The following is a 25,518-nucleotide window of genomic DNA, read 5'->3' as shown; positions in this document are numbered from 1 at the left end:
GTGTCTAGAGATGTATAGCAATGTCTGCACCAACTTTGGAGAAAACCTCCAGCTAATTTTGAAGTAAGTTTAAACTGTGTGACTATCGCTATCTCTGTTTATCTTTATTCCTCCTATCTTATCCTTTCTGTGTGGTTGTCCTTTCTTTCTTTGCCAGTCTTTTCGCTGTGTCTTTCCTTCTCTCTCTGTATGGTTAAGTCTCTCTGCACCTCAGTCTACCTACCTCTCACTCTCACTTTCTCTGCCTGTTCCTACTCCCCTTCTCTCACTTTTCCCTCCCCCTTTACTGAGCTAGCATAATAAGGAATAGGCTCCCTAGCGACTAACAAACCCTGCTGTTCTATCAGTACTCTAGTTGTGGACGGGTTCCAGAGAAACGTTACCAAATCGTGGTTTGTACAACTCTGAAATGCCATCGCCCAAGACATGACTCACCCACCTGCATGGCTTAATGTGCAGAATGGAACTCATTAGATGCTACCTCGGGCGCTTTGCAGTCTGTTTTTATAGGTTACCAGCTGGTAGCTCAACACCAGACTCAGCTATTGCCGTGAATGACCAATGGGAGGGGAACCTGGATACAGTTTAAGCCTTGACGTTTAAATCAATTTTCGATTGTGCTGATTGTATGCATTGGTTGCTTTCCCTACAGCTTGCACAGTCTTAAGAAATTAAATGTTTCATTGATCTGTGAGGGGGAATTTTGTTGAAATTGGAAACCCCAAATGTCAAGCTTTTGAACTTCCTGAATGGGTCTATAAACAAGTGATGTGGTTCTGTGTATATGAAAATATAACATCCTACAGTGAGTATTGAAAATTACTAGATAGAATAATATAGGCATATTAACAGGGACAAAATAGCCTAGTTGTTTCCATTATTCAAAAGTGGGCCATGTTACAGCAGAGTGACCTCGACAGGAGATGTGAAGATGCCACAAGCAGGACCTCATGAACCCTTTTTTTTTAGGTCAAGTCTAGGCAGCTCCTGCGCTTTCTATTCGAGACATGCTGTAATCTCTTCTGTGGGCTTGCATACTGCCCATGCATTGTCATGCCTTCCTTTGTCTGTCCTTCAAAAATGCTATGTGCTGTAATAACTAACAATCTCAAAAAAGAGAGTTTCCCAGGGACCAGAAAGGACTGGGTGTCAGATATTTATCAAAAAAAGATTCCTTTCTGTGTATTACTCTTTTAGTTGGTGACCATGAGGCCTACACATTTAGATCAATAACCTTTGATTTTTGACTGTGACACTGGACAAATATTATTACTCCAGACTAGAATATACTTTTTGTTACTCTCAAAATTTATTTTTCATAGGAAAACACTTATGTTCAATAAAATCATATTTTAAAATTGCATTCAATATATACTCTGATTGGGTGCTCTGGTACAGTCTTATATATGCTATCTAACAATTCCGTATTACGGTATCTATCTCAGAGTCACACACACTTCAAATCATGTACTTTCAAAATTGCAAATTAAATACTACACAAATACATTTCATATGCTTTAAAAAGTCCCACTGTCGACGCGTTTCGGTGCATAGGTTACAATAGTAGCACCTTCCTCAGGACGGACAAGAATTTAAAACCAAAGTTTTGTTCTTCTTTCTAAAAAAGAGAATGCATATAATTAATACCATTTCCCTATGGAGAGTTGATTCTAGTTCTGGGCTATGCTGTTAGTGTCACTTATACATATTGTCTGCCCTTACTTTAAGTGTAGGGGTTGAAGTCCTTCTGTGGGTGTTCAGGACGACTTTATCACCTCTCAACTTTTGTGATTTTAGACCACTTGCATCATAGTCAGTGGAGTCATAGAATTCTACAAAAAGAGCATGGAGTTATTTCACCATACTTTTTGAGCCTATTAGCCTATTCTCATGCTGTTAAGCAAAACACTTACTTTTAAAAAGTCACGTTGACACATGTTCAATGGTGTCTTAAAGCAGGTACGTCTTTCGATATGCACCGCCTGTATTCAATTGTTTAGCTGTGCCTGTAAGGTACATAGATAATGCTATATACTTCAAATAATGATGTCATGGCACTGGTGTTTATTCTCAACAAATACATCCATATACCTACCAATAGGTTTTTCGCCTAATGTTTAAGTTCAGGCTGTCCTTCCCTGCACCTTTTCAAGTGGTGTCCTGATACCTGTACCGGAATAACATGACGTTCAATTTAAGTGTACAGTTATCCATAGATCATGGCTTTAGACATCTACCTATCCCCTACTCCTTCTAAATTAGAAAGGGGTTCAGTACATACCAGTTAGAGCCTGCAATATCTTGTGGCAGCCTGAATCTTGACAACGCTGTCTTCTTTTCTTTAAGCGCTGTCAGCCACACTGTAGGTTTTCTTGGGGGTGTTTTTACTTTTACTCCCAACCTGTGTATTAAAAGTCATATTGGAGGAGGTTTTATTTAGATCCTCGCATAGAAGAATCTTCTTATCGCATTCCCCAGATTTTGCCAAATTTGCTAATTACAAGTATGTCCTCTACTCTCATTGTCACTCATGCTGTTTTAAAGCAGTGCTGAGGTGTACTTTAATATTTCTTTATCAGAGGTAACTAACAGAAACCGTGCCCTGTTCGCTTTGCAGTGCTACAGCGTTAAAAGCGATTGTCACAAGCAGCCCCTCCCTAGAGCACTTGCTTAATGACCCTCCCTAGAGCACTTGCTTAATGCAAGCTGATAGACTAAGGTCTTCAGAAAAGGAGTACCACAACTTTCCCCCTTTCCTAGGATTTCAGTCTTGGAATCCTGCATAGGAGAAAAGATTCTCTCCCTCACTCTACATACATTCGAGTGCCCAATGCTTACTCAAGTCTTCTATCCATCTAGTTTGCACCAAAGCGGTCCTTACCTTTAAAAATCGGCGAGCCTGCTAGTCACAACGTCCTGCTTCCACCGCAACTGGTGAATGCAGTCGTTTGTGCAGGCTTTAAATACCCCTAGGCATACTTAATTGGATGCCTATTACCTGCCAAATTGGTATTTAACATTCAATTAAGGTAGCCGTCTATCGGCGCCATTTTAGTAGTTTTTTGCATCAATCCTTTAAGGACTACAGGTCCATGGGTTCAATCCCGGGTCCTCCTGCTTGCCGAATTTTAAGCTGGTGACTATTATTATTTCTGATTTGTTTATAACACTGTCCCCTTTTCTTTTAATATTGTAAACTTCCTCCTGGGCACACCGGTTTGTTCAGACCGATTTTCGATCGTTTTCGGCCGCCATTTTGGTAGTTTTTAAGTCTTATTTGCGAACTACAGAACCACGGGTTCAATCCCCGGTCCCCCTGGTTACTGATTTTCGAATTTTTCCATATTTGCCGATTTTTCAGCTGGTGACTTGTATTATTTCTAATTTATTTATAACAATATCCCATCTTATTTTGATATTGTAAACTTCCTCCTGGGCACACCGGTTTATTCAGACCGAATTTCGATAATTTTCGGCCGCCATTTTTGTAGTTTTTTAGTCTAGTTTGCGAACTACAGAATCACGGGTTCGATCCCCGGTCCCCCTGGTTGTTGATTTTCGAATTTATCCAGGTTAATATTTCTACCTTGCTGGTTACAAGTTCACATTAAATTCACGCCATTTTTGCAGTTCGCTATGCTGCATTGTTAAGGAACTACACGGTCACTGAATTGGTCCCCAGCCCTATATTTCACAGAATTTGAGTATTAGTCTCTCTAATTACACAAGATACTGTTTAATTGATTTGCAACTGGCATCTTGGTATTATGTCATAGTTCTCTTTGTGCACAGAAGTACTAGGATGCAATGCTCATTAACTGCCTCATTCTGTGCTCAACTGTTATTCCTCTACTCGGCTGGTGGTTCCATGATCACATATTTCAATAAACCTGTAGGGCATGCCAATTTTCACACATTTCTTATTGTGAGGTGTGTCCCCTTATCCCACCCTATGGTCGTAGGTCAAAACAATTTATACTCCACAACAAATGTCATACGGTTCACTATTGCTATTCACCATATACTACATTTCATATCATTTGTGTATTCTTCTATACAACAAGAAAAAAACAGTTACTGTAAAATGAATGGGTATAAAGTTCAACCTTGCTATTGGACATCTTCTACACTGCATGTCTGCTTTATTCAGTTATAAAAATAAAATAGAACAGTCACCGTGTTACATTGGGTATACCTGCATTGTGCTTTTTGTTAACAATATCTAATACAACATGATTCTTTTGCATAGTCTTTACAGAAAATACTTGCATTATAGCTACAATGCCATCCTAAATACATAATACAATTTTCATTGCCTATACTTGCTTATTTCTCCCCATTGGGGCCAGCCTTAATTTGGGTCGTGTTAATCCTGATATTTATTAGGGAGATGATTACAGACTTTCATATTACTATCCTGTATTTCTTGGATGTGGTGGGGCAGAGATCTGCAGCACTATCTAATCATTCTGTCCCATTCCTCTCATCTCCCTAATAAATATCAGGATTAACACGACCCAAATTAAGGCTGGCCCCAATGGGGAGAAATAAGCAAGTATAGGCAATGAAAATTGTATTATGTATTTAGGATGGCATTGTAGCTATAATGCAAGTATTTTCTGTAAAGACTATGCAAAAGAATCATGTTGTATTAGATATTGTTAACAAAAAGCACAATGCAGGTATACCCAATGTAACACGGTGACTGTTCTATTTTATTTTTATAACTGAATAAAGCAGACATGCAGTGTAGAAGATGTCCAATAGCAAGGTTGAACTTTATACCCATTCATTTTACAGTAACTGTTTTTTTCTTGTTGTATAGAAGAATACACAAATGATATGAAATGTAGTATATGGTGAATAGCAATAGTGAACCGTATGACATTTGTTGTGGAGTATAAATTGTTTTGACCTACGACCATAGGGTGGGATAAGGGGACACACCTCACAATAAGAAATGTGTGAAAATTGGCATGCCCTACAGGTTTATTGAAATATGTGATCATGGAACCACCAGCCGAGTAGAGGAATAACAGTTGAGCACAGAATGAGGCAGTTAATGAGCATTGCATCCTAGTACTTCTGTGCACAAAGAGAACTATGACATAATACCAAGATGCCAGTTGCAAATCAATTAAACAGTATCTTGTGTAATTAGAGAGACTAATACTCAAATTCTGTGAAATATAGGGCTGGGGACCAATTCAGTGACCGTGTAGTTCCTTAACAATGCAGCATAGCGAACTGCAAAAATGGCGTGAATTTAATGTGAACTTGTAACCAGCAAGGTAGAAATATTAACCTGGATAAATTCGAAAATCAACAACCAGGGGGACCGGGGATCGAACCCGTGATTCTGTAGTTCGCAAACTAGACTAAAAAACTACAAAAATGGCGGCCGAAAATTATCGAAATTCGGTCTGAATAAACCGGTGTGCCCAGGAGGAAGTTTACAATATCAAAATAAGATGGGATATTGTTATAAATAAATTAGAAATAATACAAGTCACCAGCTGAAAAATCGGCAAATATGGAAAAATTCGAAAATCAGTAACCAGGGGGACCGGGGATTGAACCCGTGGTTCTGTAGTTCGCAAATAAGACTTAAAAACTACCAAAATGGCGGCCGAAAACGATCGAAAATCGGTCTGAACAAACCGGTGTGCCCAGGAGGAAGTTTACAATATTAAAAGAAAAGGGGACAGTGTTATAAACAAATCAGAAATAATAATAGTCACCAGCTTAAAATTCGGCAAGCAGGAGGACCCGGGATTGAACCCATGGACCTGTAGTCCTTAAAGGATTGATGCAAAAAACTACTAAAATGGCGCCGATAGACGGCTACCTTAATTGAATGTTAAATACCAATTTGGCAGGTAATAGGCATCCAATTAAGTATGCCTAGGGGTATTTAAAGCCTGCACAAACGACTGCATTCACCAGTTGCGGTGGAAGCAGGACGTTGTGACTAGCAGGCTCGCCGATTTTTAAAGGTAAGGACCGCTTTGGTGCAAACTAGATGGATAGAAGACTTGAGTAAGCATTGGGCACTCGAATGTATGTAGAGTGAGGGAGAGAATCTTTTCTCCTATGCAGGATTCCAAGACTGAAATCCTAGGAAAGGGGGAAAGTTGTGGTACTCCTTTTCTGAAGACCTTAGTCTATCAGCTTGCATTAAGCAAGTGCTCTAGGGAGGGTCATTAAGCAAGTGCTCTAGGGAGGGGCTGCTTGTGACAATCGCTTTTAACGCTGTAGCACTGCAAAGCGAACAGGGCACGGTTTCTGTTAGTTACCTCTGATAAAGAAATATTAAAGTACACCTCAGCACTGCTTTAAAACAGCATGAGTGACAATGAGAGTAGAGGACATACTTGTAATTAGCAAATTTGGCAAAATCTGGGGAATGCGATAAGAAGATTCTTCTATGCGAGGATCTAAATAAAACCTCCTCCAATATGACTTTTAATACACAGGTTGGGAGTAAAAGTAAAAACACCCCCAAGAAAACCTACAGTGTGGCTGACAGCGCTTAAAGAAAAGAAGACAGCGTTGTCAAGATTCAGGCTGCCACAAGATATTGCAGGCTCTAACTGGTATGTACTGAACCCCTTTCTAATTTAGAAGGAGTAGGGGATAGGTAGATGTCTAAAGCCATGATCTATGGATAACTGTACACTTAAATTGAACGTCATGTTATTCCGGTACAGGTATCAGGACACCACTTGAAAAGGTGCAGGGAAGGACAGCCTGAACTTAAACATTAGGCGAAAAACCTATTGGTAGGTATATGGATGTATTTGTTGAGAATAAACACCAGTGCCATGACATCATTATTTGAAGTATATAGCATTATCTATGTACCTTACAGGCACAGCTAAACAATTGAATACAGGCGGTGCATATCGAAAGACGTACCTGCTTTAAGACACCATTGAACATGTGTCAACGTGACTTTTTAAAAGTAAGTGTTTTGCTTAACAGCATGAGAATAGGCTAATAGGCTCAAAAAGTATGGTGAAATAACTCCATGCTCTTTTTGTAGAATTCTATGACTCCACTGACTATGATGCAAGTGGTCTAAAATCACAAAAGTTGAGAGGTGATAAAGTCGTCCTGAACACCCACAGAAGGACTTCAACCCCTACACTTAAAGTAAGGGCAGACAATATGTATAAGTGACACTAACAGCATAGCCCAGAACTAGAATCAACTCTCCATAGGGAAATGGTATTAATTATATGCATTCTCTTTTTTAGAAAGAAGAACAAAACTTTGGTTTTAAATTCTTGTCCGTCCTGAGGAAGGTGCTACTATTGTAACCTATGCACCGAAACGCGTCGACAGTGGGACTTTTTAAAGCATATGAAATGTATTTGTGTAGTATTTAATTTGCAATTTTGAAAGTACATGATTTGAAGTGTGTGTGACTCTGAGATAGATACCGTAATACGGAATTGTTAGATAGCATATATAAGACTGTACCAGAGCACCCAATCAGAGTATATATTGAATGCAATTTTAAAATATGATTTTATTGAACATAAGTGTTTTCCTATGAAAAATAAATTTTGAGAGTAACAAAAAGTATATTCTAGTCTGGAGTAATAATATTTGTCCAGTGTCACAGTCAAAAATCAAAGGTTATTGATCTAAATGTGTAGGCCTCATGGTCACCAACTAAAAGAGTAATACACAGAAAGGAATCTGTAATAACTAACATCACTTTTCATTAATTTTAATAACTAGGGGTAGCTAGTTGGAAGGCTCAGTCTGATAAACAGTTTGAGAACTTCTTGCCGGTACTGGACAAAAATGACTTTAAATATATCACTGCCAAAATGTGGTGCTTTTGCACATTTTGTTTTATAAAGGGAATGGCAGAAATGTTTATCGTGTTAACCAGGTTCTGATTTTCTTTTTTTTTCATTTCAAAGTATTTTATTACTATTAGGGAATACAAAGGTAAGGGGAGGGAAAAAAAGGGGTGGGTTGTGATACATACATAATAAGCAAGATACTTGTAGAAAAGAAGTTCTTAAAATAAGTGCACGTAGGAATTGTCCCAGGCTTCAGAAAGTTTTGAGTAAACCGCCAAGTGGAAACTAGTCATTAGCGAGTAATTCAGATCTAATAATTAATTTGTAAACTGCTGTATACCCAAGTGTGCTGTGAGGAGAGAAAGTGGCGTAATGGATATAGCTGCCGACTTTGGAACTGGGGAGCCAGGTTCCAGTCTAGACTCCACATCCTTTGATTCTGGGCAAATCAATTAATCTTCCTTGTGCCTACCAAAAATGAATGTATTCATGTGTAATGGTTCTGGTGCTCATGTATAGTGCTCCAATACTTTGTGTCGAGTGTGTGCTATTTCAAACTGCAAAATAATTTATAAATTCATATGGCAATTTGGGATATCTGTAGAGATTCCTTCATGTGGTAAAAAAAACCTCATTGGTTCTCTTCAGGTCTACAAGCACAGTTTCTTTCCCGTGCCTTTTCAAAATTTCTATCCTTCAAATTAACACTCTCCTCCTCTTCTTCAGGTGTCTTCTGCGTACGCAGGCACATCCTCTTTATGCATCTGTGGCCTGCTCTCCTCTACTTTCTCTGCTTCTCACACTCTTTCTGCACCTCTGTTTAAAGTTCATTCACCACCTTTTGCGCAAACTATCCCTCTCAATCTTACCTTTTAGCTATTCTATGCAGCTCTCACCCCTATCTATTCACCATGCCACATAATCCCACTACACAATTACACGACACACCACGCAATTCCACAACTAGCAATTCCAATTCAACCCTCATAATTCCACTCCAAACCACATACATCCACTCCACTCCAAACCAAATCACATGGGTAAAAGACATTGTCATTTACAAAGCCAAAAGCAATAACTCTCGCAAATGCAAGACCAATTGCATTGCAAATGCTTGTTATTTAATGTGCTATGAATGGAAGTTGCCAACGCCTCAAAACCCAACACATAAAAAATACATCCGCCTCGTGCGGCTGAAAACCCTGCCATATGAGCACATAAAGAAAAAGTCAATAGCACAGAAATAGCATAATTATCCTGAGAAAAGCAACGTATTTGTACTTTTAAGCAGTGTAACATAAACTCAATCAGTAACTATTGAAGTTTCAAACAGTGTAATGTGATTGATGCCCTTAAGAGTAATCAAACATGGGGACACCAGCCACAAGAAAGTCACAGAATAAGACATGCCCTAAGTGGAAGCAATGTGAAAATGAGCAGCCCTTAACACAAATCTTACAATTATACGGTCTGGATATACCAAGATCTTGAACTATAGAACGAAAATAAAGTAGAAAAATCGATTTAGAAACAGCAGTTTCAAAGAAGAATCGAACGTAAGACTTAAAGAATGTGTAGAAGAGGTCAGAGTTCGAGAAGCCGGAAATTGATAACGATCAGGTTTATAGAATAGGTTCTGCAGAAGAGAACCTGATTAAGATAGGATTGAGTTTCAGTGTCTGAGTCAGTGCCTAAATCTGTAGAGGGTTACATGGAGGACACGGTGGAGTTCTGAACCAGTGGCTCCATTTAGATGAGCGACCCCTGAATCATACAGGCTGCCTTACACCTGCTATAAAGGAATGAGTTGACAGTGGTAGTGGGTATATGACTCATCTTGTTCAAATGTTGTGCTGCAGAGATGTAAAAGCATCAGGATAAAGTAATGGTTGCTTGCTTCTCTCAACGGCTTAACTTCAGAAAATAAAACCATGTGCTTTCTTTTCCCAGTGACTTTGAACAACTGAAGAAGGAGCTTGAAGACCTGGCAGAGGCAATTGAGGAGCATTTCTTTCAGCCAAAGAAAAATAACTTGCAAGCAAAGACAGAATGAAATGAGCACGGTTGATTCCTTAGGCGTAGTCAAATGTGATAGGAATAACTGTGCACGGAGAATAAAAACTATGTTTTTATGTGTAAATGAATTATTTTTAGAAGGTGGTACACTCACATTTAAGCTAAGTGCCATATTTTTTATTTAGTTCAGTGTCCTATAAGGGTATGCTTCCTTTTTAACCAGGTGACATTTAATGAAGCGATACCTTATTTCCTATGGTACGGTATTATTTTCCATTGTGATAAACATAAATGTCACAAACTGAAGAAACAAATGCTTCCTGTCTTTATTTGTGCAATGCACTTATTTTATATCACAGCTGCCGTGCTTTAAAGGAAGAGAAGAGAAGCAGGGCTGCATTGGGACCAACCGGTTCAGCTGAAAGCATCTCTTCAGCATCTCCAGGACTCAACAGTGAGACCTAGAATTAACTTAAAACCGCACAACATGAACTTCAGTTGTACAACACATCCAGTGACATGTCGCAGCTCATACATGCAAAAGAAGACCAAACATCAATAACCCCTTCTACACACAGGCCGCCATGTGAAACTGAGGAGTGCTCCTAAGAAGAAACTCTGTCTGTTGGGAATCACAACAAGCATTGGCATAGCCAATAGGTTTCGCCTTCGGGACCTTATAAGTGTTTAGCCATGCAGCACATTATCCTGTTAATAATCCGGCCACACAATTTTACGCCCTATAATGTTTAAGGACGCGATCCCTGTGTCATGGACAGAAACATGCTTTGTAATGTACCGTGGTAACACTGGGCTGAAGAAGTCAGTGCCGACTCTCAGTCTATGCAGTTCGACCAGTGGAGATGTCTGTTAAAAAAACATATCTTCCACTCATGTGGTAAAATGCAGGCGTGTGCAAATGGTGGCAACACATCATACTGTAAGTACACCAGCCGGAACATGTGAAGTATTCTAGAAGAATCCCACACCGGGACCTGTCAAGAGCTTCCCCCATTGCTGAATGAGCTGACGTGTCACTAGTGGAACACACTCGGCTCAGCTCCTGATTTAGGTGTGTGCCAAACCATCATGTTCAGGGCCCCTGGAACTGTGCAGCAGGGTACGGCCAAATTATGCAGCAGGGTTGACTAAATTAAGTGGCAAGAAATGGAAAATTATGTGGCATCATCTGGCACATTTTCTGATAGGATTAGTTAATTTTTCTGTCTTTTTTTTTCCACTTGTTAACGCTGTCTGGACCTAGGTTGCACCTACTTAGTTCCAGTTTAACACCCAGACCCTGATCATACCTTTAACAAAACCAATACACACTGTGTCGGGAGTAAAAGGCCGCAGTTTAATAAACAATTCAATTCTCATGGCCCCCTCGCAGGCGGCATGGCAAAGATTTATTCACGTGAGGTGCTGGCGATGAAGTAAGTAATTTTTTTTTAGTCTAAGTTCCTAAACCCTGTAATGGGCTGACATAGCTACTGCCCCTTTAAACACCATTTGCCCCTTGCCTTTTTACCCTCAACAGCACATCCACAGCCCCCCACAAACCATTTAGAGCAATGCGATTAAACATGCAACGTCGCCACCCACACAACACCGCACTCAGCCGCGTAATTGGTAATAATGCGGCTCAACAAGGCAGCCTTATTAGGCCGGGCAACAGAGCAGAATGCAATAAACAGCAAGTGATTTTGCGCTACATTAATACAGATAATGCGTTAAACTGATATATTCCACCCAGCAGCTGTGTAGTGCCAACTATGACTGCAGCGCACTGCAGACATTTCCTTAGCAGTTTTATAAAGCTCGAACTCAACACGAAGATATCAGAGCGCTTTACATGAGCACCAGTTGCATTACAGACGGACACATTCATTTTTAGGCGCGGGGAGATTAAGTTATTTGTCCAGAATCACAGGATGTTGAGTCTCCAGCCAGACCCGAACCTGGTCCTCCAGCTTAAAAGTCAAACGCTCTAGCCGTTAAGCCACACATTGTCAATGAGTGGGCAACTTTACTCCTCTCGGCGCCTGCCCCACATACAAGTTTGCACCCATCCCCTGAGAGTAAGAATGGTAGCAGTTTGCTGTACAAATGTTGTGAACAAGGCATGACACCCTATCACCTAGGAAATAACGTTTTGGGCTGAAATGCTGCTGAAATTTGTGTTTACTGCTGCCCAGGATGAATACAACAGTCTGTAACACTAACATCAATTGGCAAGCAGAAAGAGGGTTCCGATTTGAGGGCACTCCAGACGTACCACGGGGTTTAAAGGCGATAGGCTACTGTCAGCAGTGCAGCTAAAATAATGTAGGCCTCATAAGTATTAGGGAATGCGCTTCACGTGCTCCTGTTCCTGTTCTTCAGATGTTTAAAAAAAAAAATCTTAGAGCTCCTGTCCTTCAAATGTTACAAATGCTTCCTTAGACAGATATTTTGCCTATTTCTGAATAGACCTTTAGAGTTCTTTTCTGTCTAGGTGAGGGATAGATGTAACAAATCCAATGTTTATTCACAAATGTAGCTAGGGTTTCCTCCTTTTCCTCTCTTGGAAGTTATACAATATTTAGACAAAGAGTGTTTAGAAAATAGTAGTAAAGTCACTGTCAGTAGACTGCCAAACCATTGCGAATAACCAAAAGGGAGGTTTGCTGAGGAGAGAGAATGCAACATATTAACGGAAGGCAGTAGCTTACTATACTAATAACATCGAGATTAATCAAATACCTTCACCTTATAACTCTCACGAGTTCATGACAAGATTGGTCTACATTCATTTTGATTTTTGCTGATGCTTCCAGCATGGCTGCTTGACAAAAGCACATCGCCATGCCCTAGTCAGATGTGGGAGAAGGCACAGACCCTGCAGTAACTACCCAACGCCTGTTGTCATTCTGTAAGTGACAATCAGCTCAGATGTGGGAGAAGGCACAGACCCTGCAGTAACTACCCAACCACCTGTTGTCATTCTGTAAGTGACAATCAGCCGAAGTCAGAATGACAATGGGCCAGTCCTCGGTCTGTGTGAAGTCGGGGAAGGGCTGCCACAGCCTCTACAGTTTGAGAAGTGCGAGCTGGCCCCGATAGCAATAACATTTCAACTTTTATTAGGGCTTCTCCAGGGAGACGGCACAGCTTGCTTCAATCCCCAAAATTACAGACAAATGGTGTCCATAAAAGGAATGATGACTGACAACGGAGAACATGCCAAAATAATGGGCGGTCCGTGAAATTTACAGACGGTTGGTCACCCTAAATAAACACATAGCATAGCATTTACCTTCCTTCTCCACCTTTTCTAGTACAGTCGTCAGTGTTACTTTCTTAATATTTCCCCACAATCCCTCCATTCCCATCTGATACATTTACAATCCGTCCCTAGTATGGTTCAGATTGTCATATCTATATCACTCTCTTATCTTGCTTAGATTCAACAGTGCTTCGTATAGCATTTTCCTCTCTCTGATGTATCGCTTATAAATATTCAGTTAGGTATGCTTCCAAGGTTAATCAGTACTATGGATATTCATCCTCTAAGCGCCTAAAATGGAGAAATCCTAGCTGTAGAATGGGGAATATTGCACCAATCCCAAAAAGAGTGCTTGTGTGGTATTGACACATGTACTATTAGTAGCTACTGCTCAAAGTGCACCCTCTCCAGCCATTTTGTCAACCAAACCACTGCTCTAGAATGTTCCCAACTACTTTTTTCTCAAAAGATATTATACTCCACTGTCAGAAACCAACCTTTATGAATTCTCTCATGTGAGGAAATATTTGTGGACTCGCAGGAGTTAAGTAGCATTAACGCTTTGCGATTTTTCGTAACCAGATTGGTAATTTTGCGATTGTCTGGACATCATGTCTGTGTTGTGATTGTTTGGACCCGATCTCTGTAGATTCATTCTCCATAATCTGCCAAGGCAAAAGAGTCTGCATTTACAGGATGAGAAATTAATTTTCCTTTTCTTCCTTCAAGTTATTAGAGACCATTTCATATCATCAGTGGCAGAGAGAGTCGTATGCCACCATCAAGCTTAGGGGCAATAAGGCAGGAGACAACTTGAGTCCAGTGTTGGACATGGTTTCATACTGCTTCTCTTACCTGTCCTAACTTCTGCTCCTTGCTATCTACATCCAGTCTCCCTTGAGCTGCTGTTCAAGGCCTAGAGCTTACTGACAGTTTCTATTCTTGTCTTTTTGCTGTTCTCAGTTAAAGCAGAGGTTTGTACAGCAAGCTGGACTTTCATCTGTTCAGCAATCTTATTACCAAAATGTTCTGCAATAGGGTGATCTAGCACAAATTGGTATTTTTAACAGGATGCGCCTACAGCAATGGTCACATATTTGCAAATAAGAAATATTCAAAATTTGCATTAAATATCAGTGTATTATTAAGATTTTCCACTCAGTTACATGGTAAGTTCAATATAATTCTAAGTATCACTATTAATGGTGTGTATTGCACAGATTGTCTACAAAATTCTCTACATGGAGTTTTATTAGTTACAGTACTCCAGGTTTTTTTTCACCTTTAGTTCACTCCATCATCCCTTTTAGGTCTCAATTGCACCCAAGATTTCATTTCCTACTCACTGTGGCACAAATCATGCACATAGTCTGTGTGGGAGAAATGAGGAAATTGTTCTACACTGTAAACCTACGATGCATATTTCTACATCGCATTTATGAAATATAGAGCAAGAACCAAAGTTCAGATGATCAGAAGAAGGTTGACACATTAGCGCTACGGAGTGCTCCTCTACAGCTTCAGTGTTGCTTTGTGAGCTATTGAGGTTTTTTACCTTCTCCCCATACATTGTCACTTCCCTATTGAGGATGTTGTTTCATCATCTTGTTTCATACTGAGTGCAGTCCAAAGGCATACGAGCAACGGCATAGCACTGATCAGATGACAAGATCAAAACAGAAAGGTGTCCTGGAAGGTGTGGTGTTTCTTAGACTCAAGATGAGGGTTCAACAAGCCGACAGCATGGAAGGCCAAGCTCTACCAGCAGCACAGCCATCAACTGGTTTCCAACACCTTACCAATAGTCTTGTGAAATAATCTGTTTTATGGCAAGACTTCAGGTAATCCTTTAAAATGCTCAAACAGAACTGTATGGGTCAGACTCCAGGATTTAAGCTTTCACCTGACTCCTTCACTGATTGCCTAAGGGTGTTTGAGATATGTTTCTTCCTAGGTATGTGGGAAGCTGCCTTGTCACATCATTCTGTAGGGCATGTAGTCATTACAATTAGATTAAAAGGGCTCTAAAATTGGGGTATCACTATGATGAACATTTGAGGTCATACTGGATCTTTCAATTTTGGCCCTAGGTTTCTTTGTAAACCAAAGGCTGATCCTGCCTAGTAACTTACAACCTCATTATCTTGGCTTCCTATCAATAGTGTTGTGTTGTAGGTGACTCACGACTTTTGCATGAGGAGGGGTTGAAATATCTCTCATTTGTGTCTGGTGGTAGCGGAGGCTCATTTTGAGGGTTTTATTCAATCCTTTATTTTTTATAACCATTGGTCTTGAACTCGTTAAGCCTTAGACAATTTAAGTTCACCCAATCATGAATGATGGCAAATGTCAGTTGGACAAAATAAATGTCATCTGGCTCCCTTAACAGTTCAAACATTACATGCGTGTCATCTGTGTAATTCTGAAGTAGTAGACCAAGATTTAGATGGAATGGAATGGAATGGAAATGGTATTTATAAAGCGCGACTGTCGCTCCGGAAGAAGCATCCTGGCGCTGACTGGAAGGGGTATAGAAAGATGGAATGGAGCAGGGTTAGATGGTGTTCCGTACATACTCGTCAGAAAGGCTAAAGATCCATGTTTTCAGTTGTTTCCTAAATTGGCATTCCTTGGTGAGGGATCTCAGATGCTGGGGCATAGCGTTCCATGCCTTGGAGGCAAGGTGAGTAAGAGTTTTTCCCCCTTTGGTTTTTAGGTTGAAGATGGCTAGTGTTATTAGGTTGTTGTTGGAGGATCTCAGGGTCCTCTGGGGGTTGTAGTGGGGATAGCGTTTGATCAGGTACTTGGGGCCAGTGTGGTTGAATGCTCGGAAAGCCACGGTTAGGATCTTGAATAGGATCCTTTTGTGCAGGGGTAACCAGTGGAGGGTTCTTAGGGCGGAGGAGGCTGAAGATCTTCTGGGGAGTTTAAGCACCAAAGAGGTAATCAAAGAGAGGGAGGGAAGAGGTATAAGGATAGAACCTACCTCCTATCTGGTATTTAATAAACAAAAGTGATTCTATCCTATCAAAAAAGTGTAAAAAAAGTGATACTAAATAGTTAGTTAATTACTTGATTTTATATATTTTTTGTTTTATATTAATTAGTACAGTGAGATAGAAGTGATCCGTGGAGTGCCACGGAAAGCACTAAGTGTTTTTAAAATACCCCTCACACACTATGAGTCCCATAGTGTCATGCTTCATCATGGGGGTCTTCCCGTCCCTCTACGGGGCGGGGCGTGCTACTACCAACGACTGCGCGGGAGCACTGTTGTTGTGATAGTAAGGCTTATGTGTAGTGCAAGGGATGTGAGTGATTAGGGATACGTGAAAATAAAAGTAAAATTAAAAAGACCCTGGCTAGTAGAAAAAACAATTTTATTCTGTTCTCTAGCTGGGACCATTAAAAATGGGGAAAAGGAGTAGGAAATCTCAATTTTGTGGTTACCTACAGGGTCGACATGTTTCGTGAGCAGTCCCCACTGCTATACTCATCAGGACCAGAAAATAATAATCCCTTAAGCACTAGAGAAAATTTCTAGAGTCATATGCCTATTCGTCTCTGTTGGCAGACTTAAATGAAAGCTGCATCATAGGGTACACTGACCCTAATTGAAAAATAGGACCAAATTGGTATCTGAAAAAAAGAAAAGAGGATGAAGATAACACCAGAAATACATGGCTGTTTTGTCATTTGTCGGGTATGAGCACATCACCGTACTTATGATATATCTTGCTGCAATTGATCTGTGATATATTTTTCTCGATATATATATTTTTCATTCTATATCTATGCGGGTATGGTAAATTGTACACAGCACCCGTTTTTTAGGAAGGCTGGAAAAGAAAGTTGGACATAGAAAACAGACTATACGAAACGTTACTACACAAAGGCACACAATAGTATATACATATACGAAATACGAAAATTAGACATAATGGTACACAATCATACATACAAAAAGACGTAGTGTACATACTTTGGTTAGTTGTACTGTTCAGGCTTCATGAGCACGCACTGGAGGGGAGGACGCCTGGTAATAGTCACTACAGAATAGTAAGTATCGTAATAGTTAGTGAAGCGGTAGCTGTTGGTGATAAGCGAGCTTACCAAACTCCTGACCTGTTTTTAAGGACCTGGCCCGGTCACAACTTACAGTTTTCAGGATCATGCCTCGCTTCCGTCTGCCTCCGTGCCGCTCCGTCGATGTAAACACTGAGGTGTACAGCAGTGCTTTTATTGGCCGGGAGCACGTAGGAAGCGAGCGCGCTGCTAGAGCGTGAAAGGCTAAAAAATGGCCGCCCAGCATGGACTTATTGAGACACCAATCCCTCACTTCCTGGTTGTTATGGTAACGTCTGGATTTAAGGAAGCAAGCGCGCTATTGGCGCGTGACAAGCTAAAGATGCCCCACATGGATTCTTTGTCAAATAACACTCCCTCACTTCCTTGTTGCGGCATTAGAATTGCGATTTTCTGCAGAACACCAGATAAAATCATCGATCGATCGCGTTGTTCATTGGTCGTTAATTTCAAGAAACATTTATTCATGGTCTGACTTCATCTAATGACTCCCCGTCGTTTATATGGAAATTGAAGCACGAAAGACACAAAAGAACACACTGTTCCGTGGCGCGTGCTCCTAGAACGGAATCAGATTGGTCATTTCATTCATTATTACTCATTGGAGGCGCTGCGTGCTGTACAGATGAAATGACAGAACCATCTACTACAGTGTATATAACAAAATGTGAGGCGCTCCTCAAGGTATATCAAAGGTTTCACAGTCTGCCCGAAGGTGAGTTAGATAGATAGAATGCAGCGGGCGTTTGAGGAGTGAAGTAATTATAGCTGACTCCAAGGAATATCATCGTTCAGACCTTTGATATTGGTCTTAATGCGATGGACCCATCTTTGTTCTTTTTCGAACAGGTGTTTGTCATTAGGTACATGTTCTATGACTGTCCATGATATTTCTTCTGGTGAGTGTGCGAAGTCAATGAAATGTGCTGCCATTTTCGTTGCTCCTTTTTTGCACTTGATGTTGCTTTTGTGCTCGCCGATTCTCACTTTTACGCATCTCGTGGTCATTCCTATATATTCCAATTGGCAGGGGCATCTGATCAAGTACACAACGTTCTGGCTGTTGCAGGTGGTGAATCTTCTCTGTTCCCATTCTGTGCCATCAGAAAAAGTGATACTTGTAGTTTTTTTGGTAAGACTGCAGACTTTGCATCTTCCACAAGGATGGTGTCCCTGGATTTTGGCCATGGCGGTTGATAAACCTGTGGGATCCTTGTTGCTGGGTCTAGTATGGACCAACATATCACGTATGCTTTTGCCTCTTCTGTGTGCGAAGATGGGTTTTGGGAGGTTGAGTCCACCACTGTTCAAAATGCGCCAATGTTTATTTACGATTTTCGTAATTCTATTGGAGTTGGTGTTATAAGTGGTAATGCAAAAAGGACGTTCTTCCTTTACTTTTGGTGTGGTTGGTTCAAGAAGGCTTTCTCTGCAATTGTTGCGTGCTCTTTTGTATGCTTTCTCAATAATACGTTTGGGATATTGTCTTTTTGCTAATTTCACTTTTAGTTCTTCTGATTGGTTTTTGAAATCTGCAACCTCGGTGCAGTTGCGTCGTAGGCGCAAAAATTGACCATAGGGAAGGTTATCCCGTAAGTGTTTTGGGTGGAAACTTTGATACAATAAAAGGCAATTTTTCGCTGTGGTTTTAAAGTGAGTGGTAGTCACAAGTCTGCCATCTTTAGGTGATATGTTTAGGTCAAGAAAGGTCAGCTCCTTATTGGATATTGTGCTGGTGAACCTCAGAAACTCATCTTGATAGTTTAGCCAGGTCATAAAGTGATTGGCAGTGGTTTCATCGCCATTCCATATGATCAAAATGTCATCAATGTATCTTTTCCAGATACCAATGTGGCCCTGGAAAGGATTATTTGGATGTAATATCCTCGTAGTCTCTAGATGGTGCACGTAGAGACCAGCTACACTAGGAGCGAAGGTGCTCCCCATGCTGGTCCCGTGCTTCTGAGTTTAAGCACCAGTCTAGCAGCCGAATGCTGAACACTCTGCAATTTTTTGAGAGTGGCTTTTTTCACACCTGCCAGGAGACCATTACAATAGTCTAAGCGTGAGAGGATTAACGCCACAGTTACCGTCTTTCTGGCTTCAATTGGTAGGAAATCAAAATTTTTTTTGAGGGATTTAATGATTCCGAAGCAGCTTCCTGCCACTGTTCTGGCATGCTGGTCGAAGGATAAGTCAGTATCGAAGGTGACTCCAAGGTTTCTTGCAGTTACGACGGTCTGAGGGGGGGCTGTGGAGTCCTCTGGCCACCAGAGATGAGGACAGAAGTTGACGTTTTTCCCCATGGGAAGGATCTCGGTCTTCCCTGTGTTACACTTAAGATGGTTAGTTTCCATCCATAGGAAGACATCTTTCAGGCAGTTTGTTAGATTTTGTTCAGCAATCGTGGAGTTTTCCTCAAGCGGGACTATGAGTTGGGTATCGTCGGCGTAAGATGTAACAGTGATACCGTATGATTCGATCAGAGAGATAAGAGGTATGAGGTAGACATTAAAAAGTAAAGGACTTAAGATGGAGCCCTGTGGGACTCCTGATCGAATCTTTTTCTCAACTGAGCTGAAAGGTCCTAGTTTGATGGACTGTGATCTTTCGGTAAGGAAAGATGTTATCCAATCTAAAGCTAGGTCAGAGATGCCGATGTCCCTAAGTCTATCTAGGAGTATGAGGTGGGAGATTGTGTCGAACGCTGCCGTGAGGTCCAACAAGATCAATACAGCATTTTTCCTTTGATCTTGGAGAAGTTTTATGGAGTCAGTCAACTCAATCAAGGCTGTTTCCGTTGAGTGCTGTGAGCGGAATCCTGACTGTTGGGGGTGGAGGATATTATTCATTTCCAGATGGGTTTTAAGTTCCCTGTAAACTATTTGTTCTGTGATTTTACCCAAGACAGGGAGGAGGGAGATAGGGCGGAGGTTGGTTAAGTCCGACGGGGATTTATTTGGTTTTTTCATTAGAGGTTTAACAATGCCATGTTTCCATGCCCTTGGGACAGTAGCAGTGCTGAGGGAGGTGTTCACTATTTCATTTATAATGGGATTTACAATGTCAATCAGTTGATGCAGAATACTGGGGGGGCAGGAGTCAGAGGGGGCACCTGACTTGCATGCTAGGATGACGTCCTTGGTCTGTGCCAGGGTGACTTGTGAAAAGGTCTTTAGGTAGGCCGTGGTATTATCTTCTTGTTCCTGTCTGAAGGAGGACTGGGAACGTTGGTATAGGGGGAAATCTTTCTGAATAATATTAATTTTCTCTTCAAAGAAGTCTGCTATTCTGTCGCAGAGATCTTGGGAGGGGGGTATTTCAGACTGTAAGGCTTTAGGATGAGTGAAAGATTTCACTAATGAAAACAGGGTTTTTTGCTTTTGTTTGGCCTCATTAATGGTTCTGGTGTAGAATTCTTTTTTGGCGTTTTTTATAGTAGAATGGTAGCTTTTTCTTAGTAGGACGTAGGAGTTTCTGTCCGCACTATCATATGTTTTTCGCCATTTGCGTTCTCCTTTTTTGCACAGCAGGTGAGCTTTGGCTACTTCTGGTGTGAACCAGGGGGCGTTAGTTTTAGTTATTGTACCTGCTTTCCTAATGCGTTTGGGTGGAGCACGGATTTTAATTTCGTGTGATATCCAATTGTGGAAAGCTTGGGAGTCTTGTTCAGCATTTCCAGTCATGCTGGGGATCTGGGTCTCAAGGGTAGGTTTGAGTTTAAAGGCTTCTTCTACCTTTTTCCAGTTGACCTGGTTCTCTGTAGGTACACAAGGTTTAAAGGCGTTTATATAATGGGGGGTTCTGATAGAGAATGGGATCAAGTTGTGGTCGGTCCAGATTTGTGGGACTGTGGTGTGGGTTTCTAGGTCAGGGAGGTTGGAACAGACCCCATCTAAAGTATGTCCCGCTAAGTGAGTGGGTTGCTTGATCATTTGTTGGAGGTTGAAAATCTCCAAGGTTTGGTGGAAGTTAAGAGTCTGTGCATCCTCTATGGAATCGAGGTGCAGGTTAAAATCACCTAGCAGGGTGACATGAGGGTATCTGATTAAGAGTTGGCCGAGGGTGTCACTGAGGGAGTCTAAAAATTTGGTGGCAGTACCTGGTGGACGGTAGATAAGTCCTCCTGAGAATGAGGTGGATTCATTGAGTTTGATAGAGAATCCAAGGGATTCGGCTCCTTTTAGTGAGTCGAGGGTAAAGGTGTGGCATTTAAAGGAGTTGCGTAGTAGCAAGGCAACTCCTCCGCCACGTCCCTTTAGTCTGTCTTGCCTGAATATGGAGTATCCATGTGGGAGAGCAGTGGCTAGGTCAGGGTTACTATTGTTCGTAAGCCAAGTCTCCGTTATGAAAAGGCAGTCAAGATTTGACTCCTGAATGAGGTCTTTAATGTCCTGGTTGTGGCAGGTCATGGATCTTGCGTTGATCAACCCTCCGATGAAGGATGTTTTTTTTTCCCTCGGGTTAACCTGGGGGGCTGAGGTGTTAGTCGGGGAGGAGGTCCATCTGCAGAGCCTGCAGCTAAAAGGCCCCTTGATGGTGTTAATGTCAACTTTACAAGTGCAGTGTACGCTGCTGCGTAAGTTCTTTAGCGAATTGGCTTGGTACATTAAAGTGGGGGGACCGGGGGCAGAGTTTCCTGCGCCTGTCGCGGTCTTGGCACGGACGGGCGCAGACGGGCTTGCCTTAGGCGCGCCTTAGGCGCGCAAACGGCGCTCCCGCTGCGCTTGTCCGCTGCGCTTGCGCTGGTGGCACATTTAGGGAGAGGGGTTGTGGGCGTGTCCTGCCAGGGGGCGTGGCCTCGTGTCTCGAGTGTTGGCGTGGTCAAAGTAGTGCACCTAACAGCGCTATATCCGCTCAGGTGAAGTGCTTGCCTGGCGGTATTGCCCAGAGTAAGCTTCAAATCAGGAACAAAGTTTTAAAAGATGTCAAAACAAGCAAATACAATTTTAAAACAAGCGAGTATGTCCTCCTGCTTCCGCCTCAGAGGGTGTTAGTTCCAGTAAGACGCGCTATTGGTCAGCGCTGTCTTATAGGCGGGGGTTGTGGGCGTGTCCTGCCAGGGGGCGTGACCTCGTGTCTCGAGTGTTGGCGTGGTCAAAGTAGTGCACCTAACAGCGCTATATCCGCTCACATGAAGAGCTTTAAATATAGATTGAAAATAGTTTGCAACAGACAGGATCCCAAATTGGCCATAATGGACCCTGAAAAAGATAAAACCCAATCTAGGATCAGACCCAACACCCCAACAATACCTCATTTATAGATGTTAGAAGTGGATGTTCTCTTGAACTAAAACATAAGTCCTATTGTTTCCACAGCGTTTATCGACTGCCAGGACACAATGTCCTCTCCCACACAATTTGAAAAACGAATTTCAATGACACATTACTCTTACAATGTTCCTGGGAGACATCAACATCCCATGGAAAATTCTGAAAACCCCTCTTACAAAATAACTAAAATAACTAACAACTTGTGCACCTAACATGACCTAACACAGGCTATCCTGTTTTGCATTCATTGGAAAGGAGACCACCCCTAATATGATTATCTCTAAATAAACAATTATCCTTATATTTACAAATCTGACCATCTAGTAATTCCCTTCTCCATACAGCAAATAGAAATTCTAAAGTCTGGCCAACCTAAACCATTTAAAACATAGAGAAGGCCTATAAAAGAAGTTATTTGAATCTTCTTTCAGAAGAGTGCAAAACCATAGCAGCTCTCCAAAACTACAGACAACTACAAATTACACCCCCAAGTTCTATAATTAGGTGTCCATGAACACACTGGGCACATTTGCACCCCTAAAAGCTAAATCCTTCAAGGACCCTGATGCTCAATATATCTCAATAAAGCAAATGATTAAGAAGAAAACTAAAGAATATCTGTAGAAGACCAAAGTCCACTGAATCACTCATTGCACTCAGGGGAAAAAAGAAAAAAACATGCAGCTCTCACACTGAGCATTAAGCCAATTATTTGAAAAAAGAGGCTGTAAACAGACCTAGAACTCTCTCCCACACCATTAAGCCTTGTGCAAGCCCAACCTCAAATCCTCAAATTCATAAGTATCAAGATTATAATACCATTTAAACTATATTGCTAATGTTTTTCCGTAAAAATCAATAAAATCCATTCCGATTTTGCTGAAAAATATATAACGTCTCCATGCTAGGAAAACCCAGAAAGAGCCACTACCAATTGTCTTAATTTAAAAAAACTGGACATAAATTCCATCTTCCGCAAATCCACCCATCTTCTCAAAGGACCCTGCACCCGCTTTCTTGCCAAAGCAGTGCACATTAGAAGTCTGACCTATTCTTCTGAAAATATGCAACACCTCTCTATCTTCCATACAGCTCTAAAAAATCTAGGCCAGTCAACCCACTCCTCAAGAAATTAAACTTTGACCCAAACAAACTCCAAAAATCTCAGACCACCCTCTAAATTTCCCTCAGTAGGAGAAGCATTGATAGCACTGTTGTATCCCAATTCCTAAAACACATTGCAATTAACAACCTCCTACACACATTTCAATCTGGTTTTCACTCTAAATTTAGTACAGAATTATCCACCATTCAAATAATAGTGAATGCATGAAGAGATTTAGATGCCGTAGAATGGTACAAGCGAGACGGAAACAAAGACACTGGATATTTTCACTCTGCCTGATCTTATAGCTGGGCTCAACCTGCTCTTCAGAAGCACTGATGTCCACAGCAAGAAATAATTATTTTAGTATTTCATCATATGAAATACAATTCACTATTTCGAATATAACGTACAATGTACATTGTGACAGTATCTGTGTAATCGACTCTATGGATGGTTGAAAGCCTATGACTTCCTAGAAGTGAAATGCAAATTAAACCTTTTTAACAGCTGTGTGAAATCACCTGAACTGTAATACATGTTTTTTAATAAAGATAACTACTATTAGCAGTTTCCAAAGTAAATGTGTGATCTGAAGGATTCTCAGTGTAACCAGTACATCAACTGTAACGTAATGAATGCACATTAGTATTCACTTCCCCACCATTAACTTAATACCATACATGACTAAAAGTAATATAATCCAAGTCTGTACATGTCAAAGTTTACTCTCTCTCTCCTCTTGTGAAAGAATAAGTGCAAAATATAGTTCATAATCCTTTGAAAGGTTGACTCCAGTGATAGTGTGCACATATAAAAGTCTAGATCTGTGATCTCTAGTGTCATCCTAGAATATTTGTCTGTATTCAGTGGTTAAGAAATATAGATGATGAAACAAGGTGTTGGCAATAATGGTCTTGCTGTAGCAGCTACATATCTTGATTACCTAGCTAGGAACACTCTGAAGCACGAAGAACTTGCATGACAAAAATCCAAGATGGCTGCTACCATTGCAAATCTTGCGGAAGTCCTGTGGAGTTCTGGAATATGTAGCCTATTTTGACTGCACTTGTGCACTCTGTGTAGTGCAAGCATAGCAGATATGAAACCATACGGCAAGCGACATACCCCAATAGCTGCTTGTTTCTTTCCTCCTATTTGTTTTTTGCAGATTATATTCCTGTAAGGTGCACCCACACATATTGGCCTCCCACACAGGTCTGTAGTGGTATCAGTGTAGATTTGACATTCCTCCAATAATGATAATGTACAAATAATAGATGGATGAAAGGGAAGCTATTATAGCTTTATTGTCCAAAGTTATAAATGCTGTTTGTCTATTTGAGTTTGTATATTGCAACATGTGCTGGGGAAACAAGCTTCATGGTGCTGGTGTTTGCTATCAGTTTTCAGTGCAAAAATATGCTGGGTGAAGCAAAGGCTTCTTTAGTACTTTGTATGGAGCAAGCCAGAGTCTTAAAGATTTCAATATTCTGTTAGAATTAAGGGCTATATGCATCAACACATTTTCCCATAGACACAGAATGGGCAAAACCCTTTGATGCATCTGGCCCTACGTTTCTTCTTTATTGTCTGGTTGCCATTTTAAAACATTTATGTTTCATTTTCAATTCTGCTAGGTCTTCGATATTGGCATTGACTTTATCTGAGGTACCTTTTGAGCTGTCATAAGGCACAAACCATCAGGAGAGAAAACTCTGCAAAGATGAAGGCTCTGCTTCAGGTTGCTATAAAAGGACACATGTGGCTAGCGTTTAGTACGCATCCTATAGTGAATTATAGACAAATGGAAAAGGAGGTATATTTGAAAAGTTTCTACAGGTTTCGCTTTCCACTCATTAGGTATCATGAGATTTCTGAATGAGACTGAAGAATTTCATATTTATGGATTATTAACTTCTTGAGATGGTAAAAACAGTTGGCCAT

The 25,518-nt window shown here is 40.9% G+C and overlaps 1 protein-coding gene across 1 annotated transcript in view; it reads left to right on the top strand.

Annotated features, from left to right (window-relative positions):
* PGM2 (phosphoglucomutase 2) overlaps positions 1 to 10,150 on the top strand; it is a 292,737-nt gene extending 282,587 nt beyond the window's left edge. Inside the window, exon 14 of the mRNA XM_085642287.1 lies at positions 9,771 to 10,150. Within this exon, the coding sequence (XP_085498413.1) occupies positions 9,771 to 9,873 (103 nt within the window). The 3' untranslated portion in view covers positions 9,874 to 10,150. The remainder of the gene's footprint in view (positions 1 to 9,770) is intronic.
* The last annotated feature ends 15,368 nt before the right edge of the window (positions 10,151 to 25,518 follow it).

This window comes from Triturus cristatus, chromosome 2_2, assembly GCF_964204655.1.
Source record: "Triturus cristatus chromosome 2_2, aTriCri1.1, whole genome shotgun sequence".
Taxonomy (NCBI): domain Eukaryota; kingdom Metazoa; phylum Chordata; class Amphibia; order Caudata; family Salamandridae; genus Triturus; species Triturus cristatus.
Note: the sequence above shows the minus strand (reverse complement) of the source record. Positions and strands in the feature narration are given on the sequence as shown.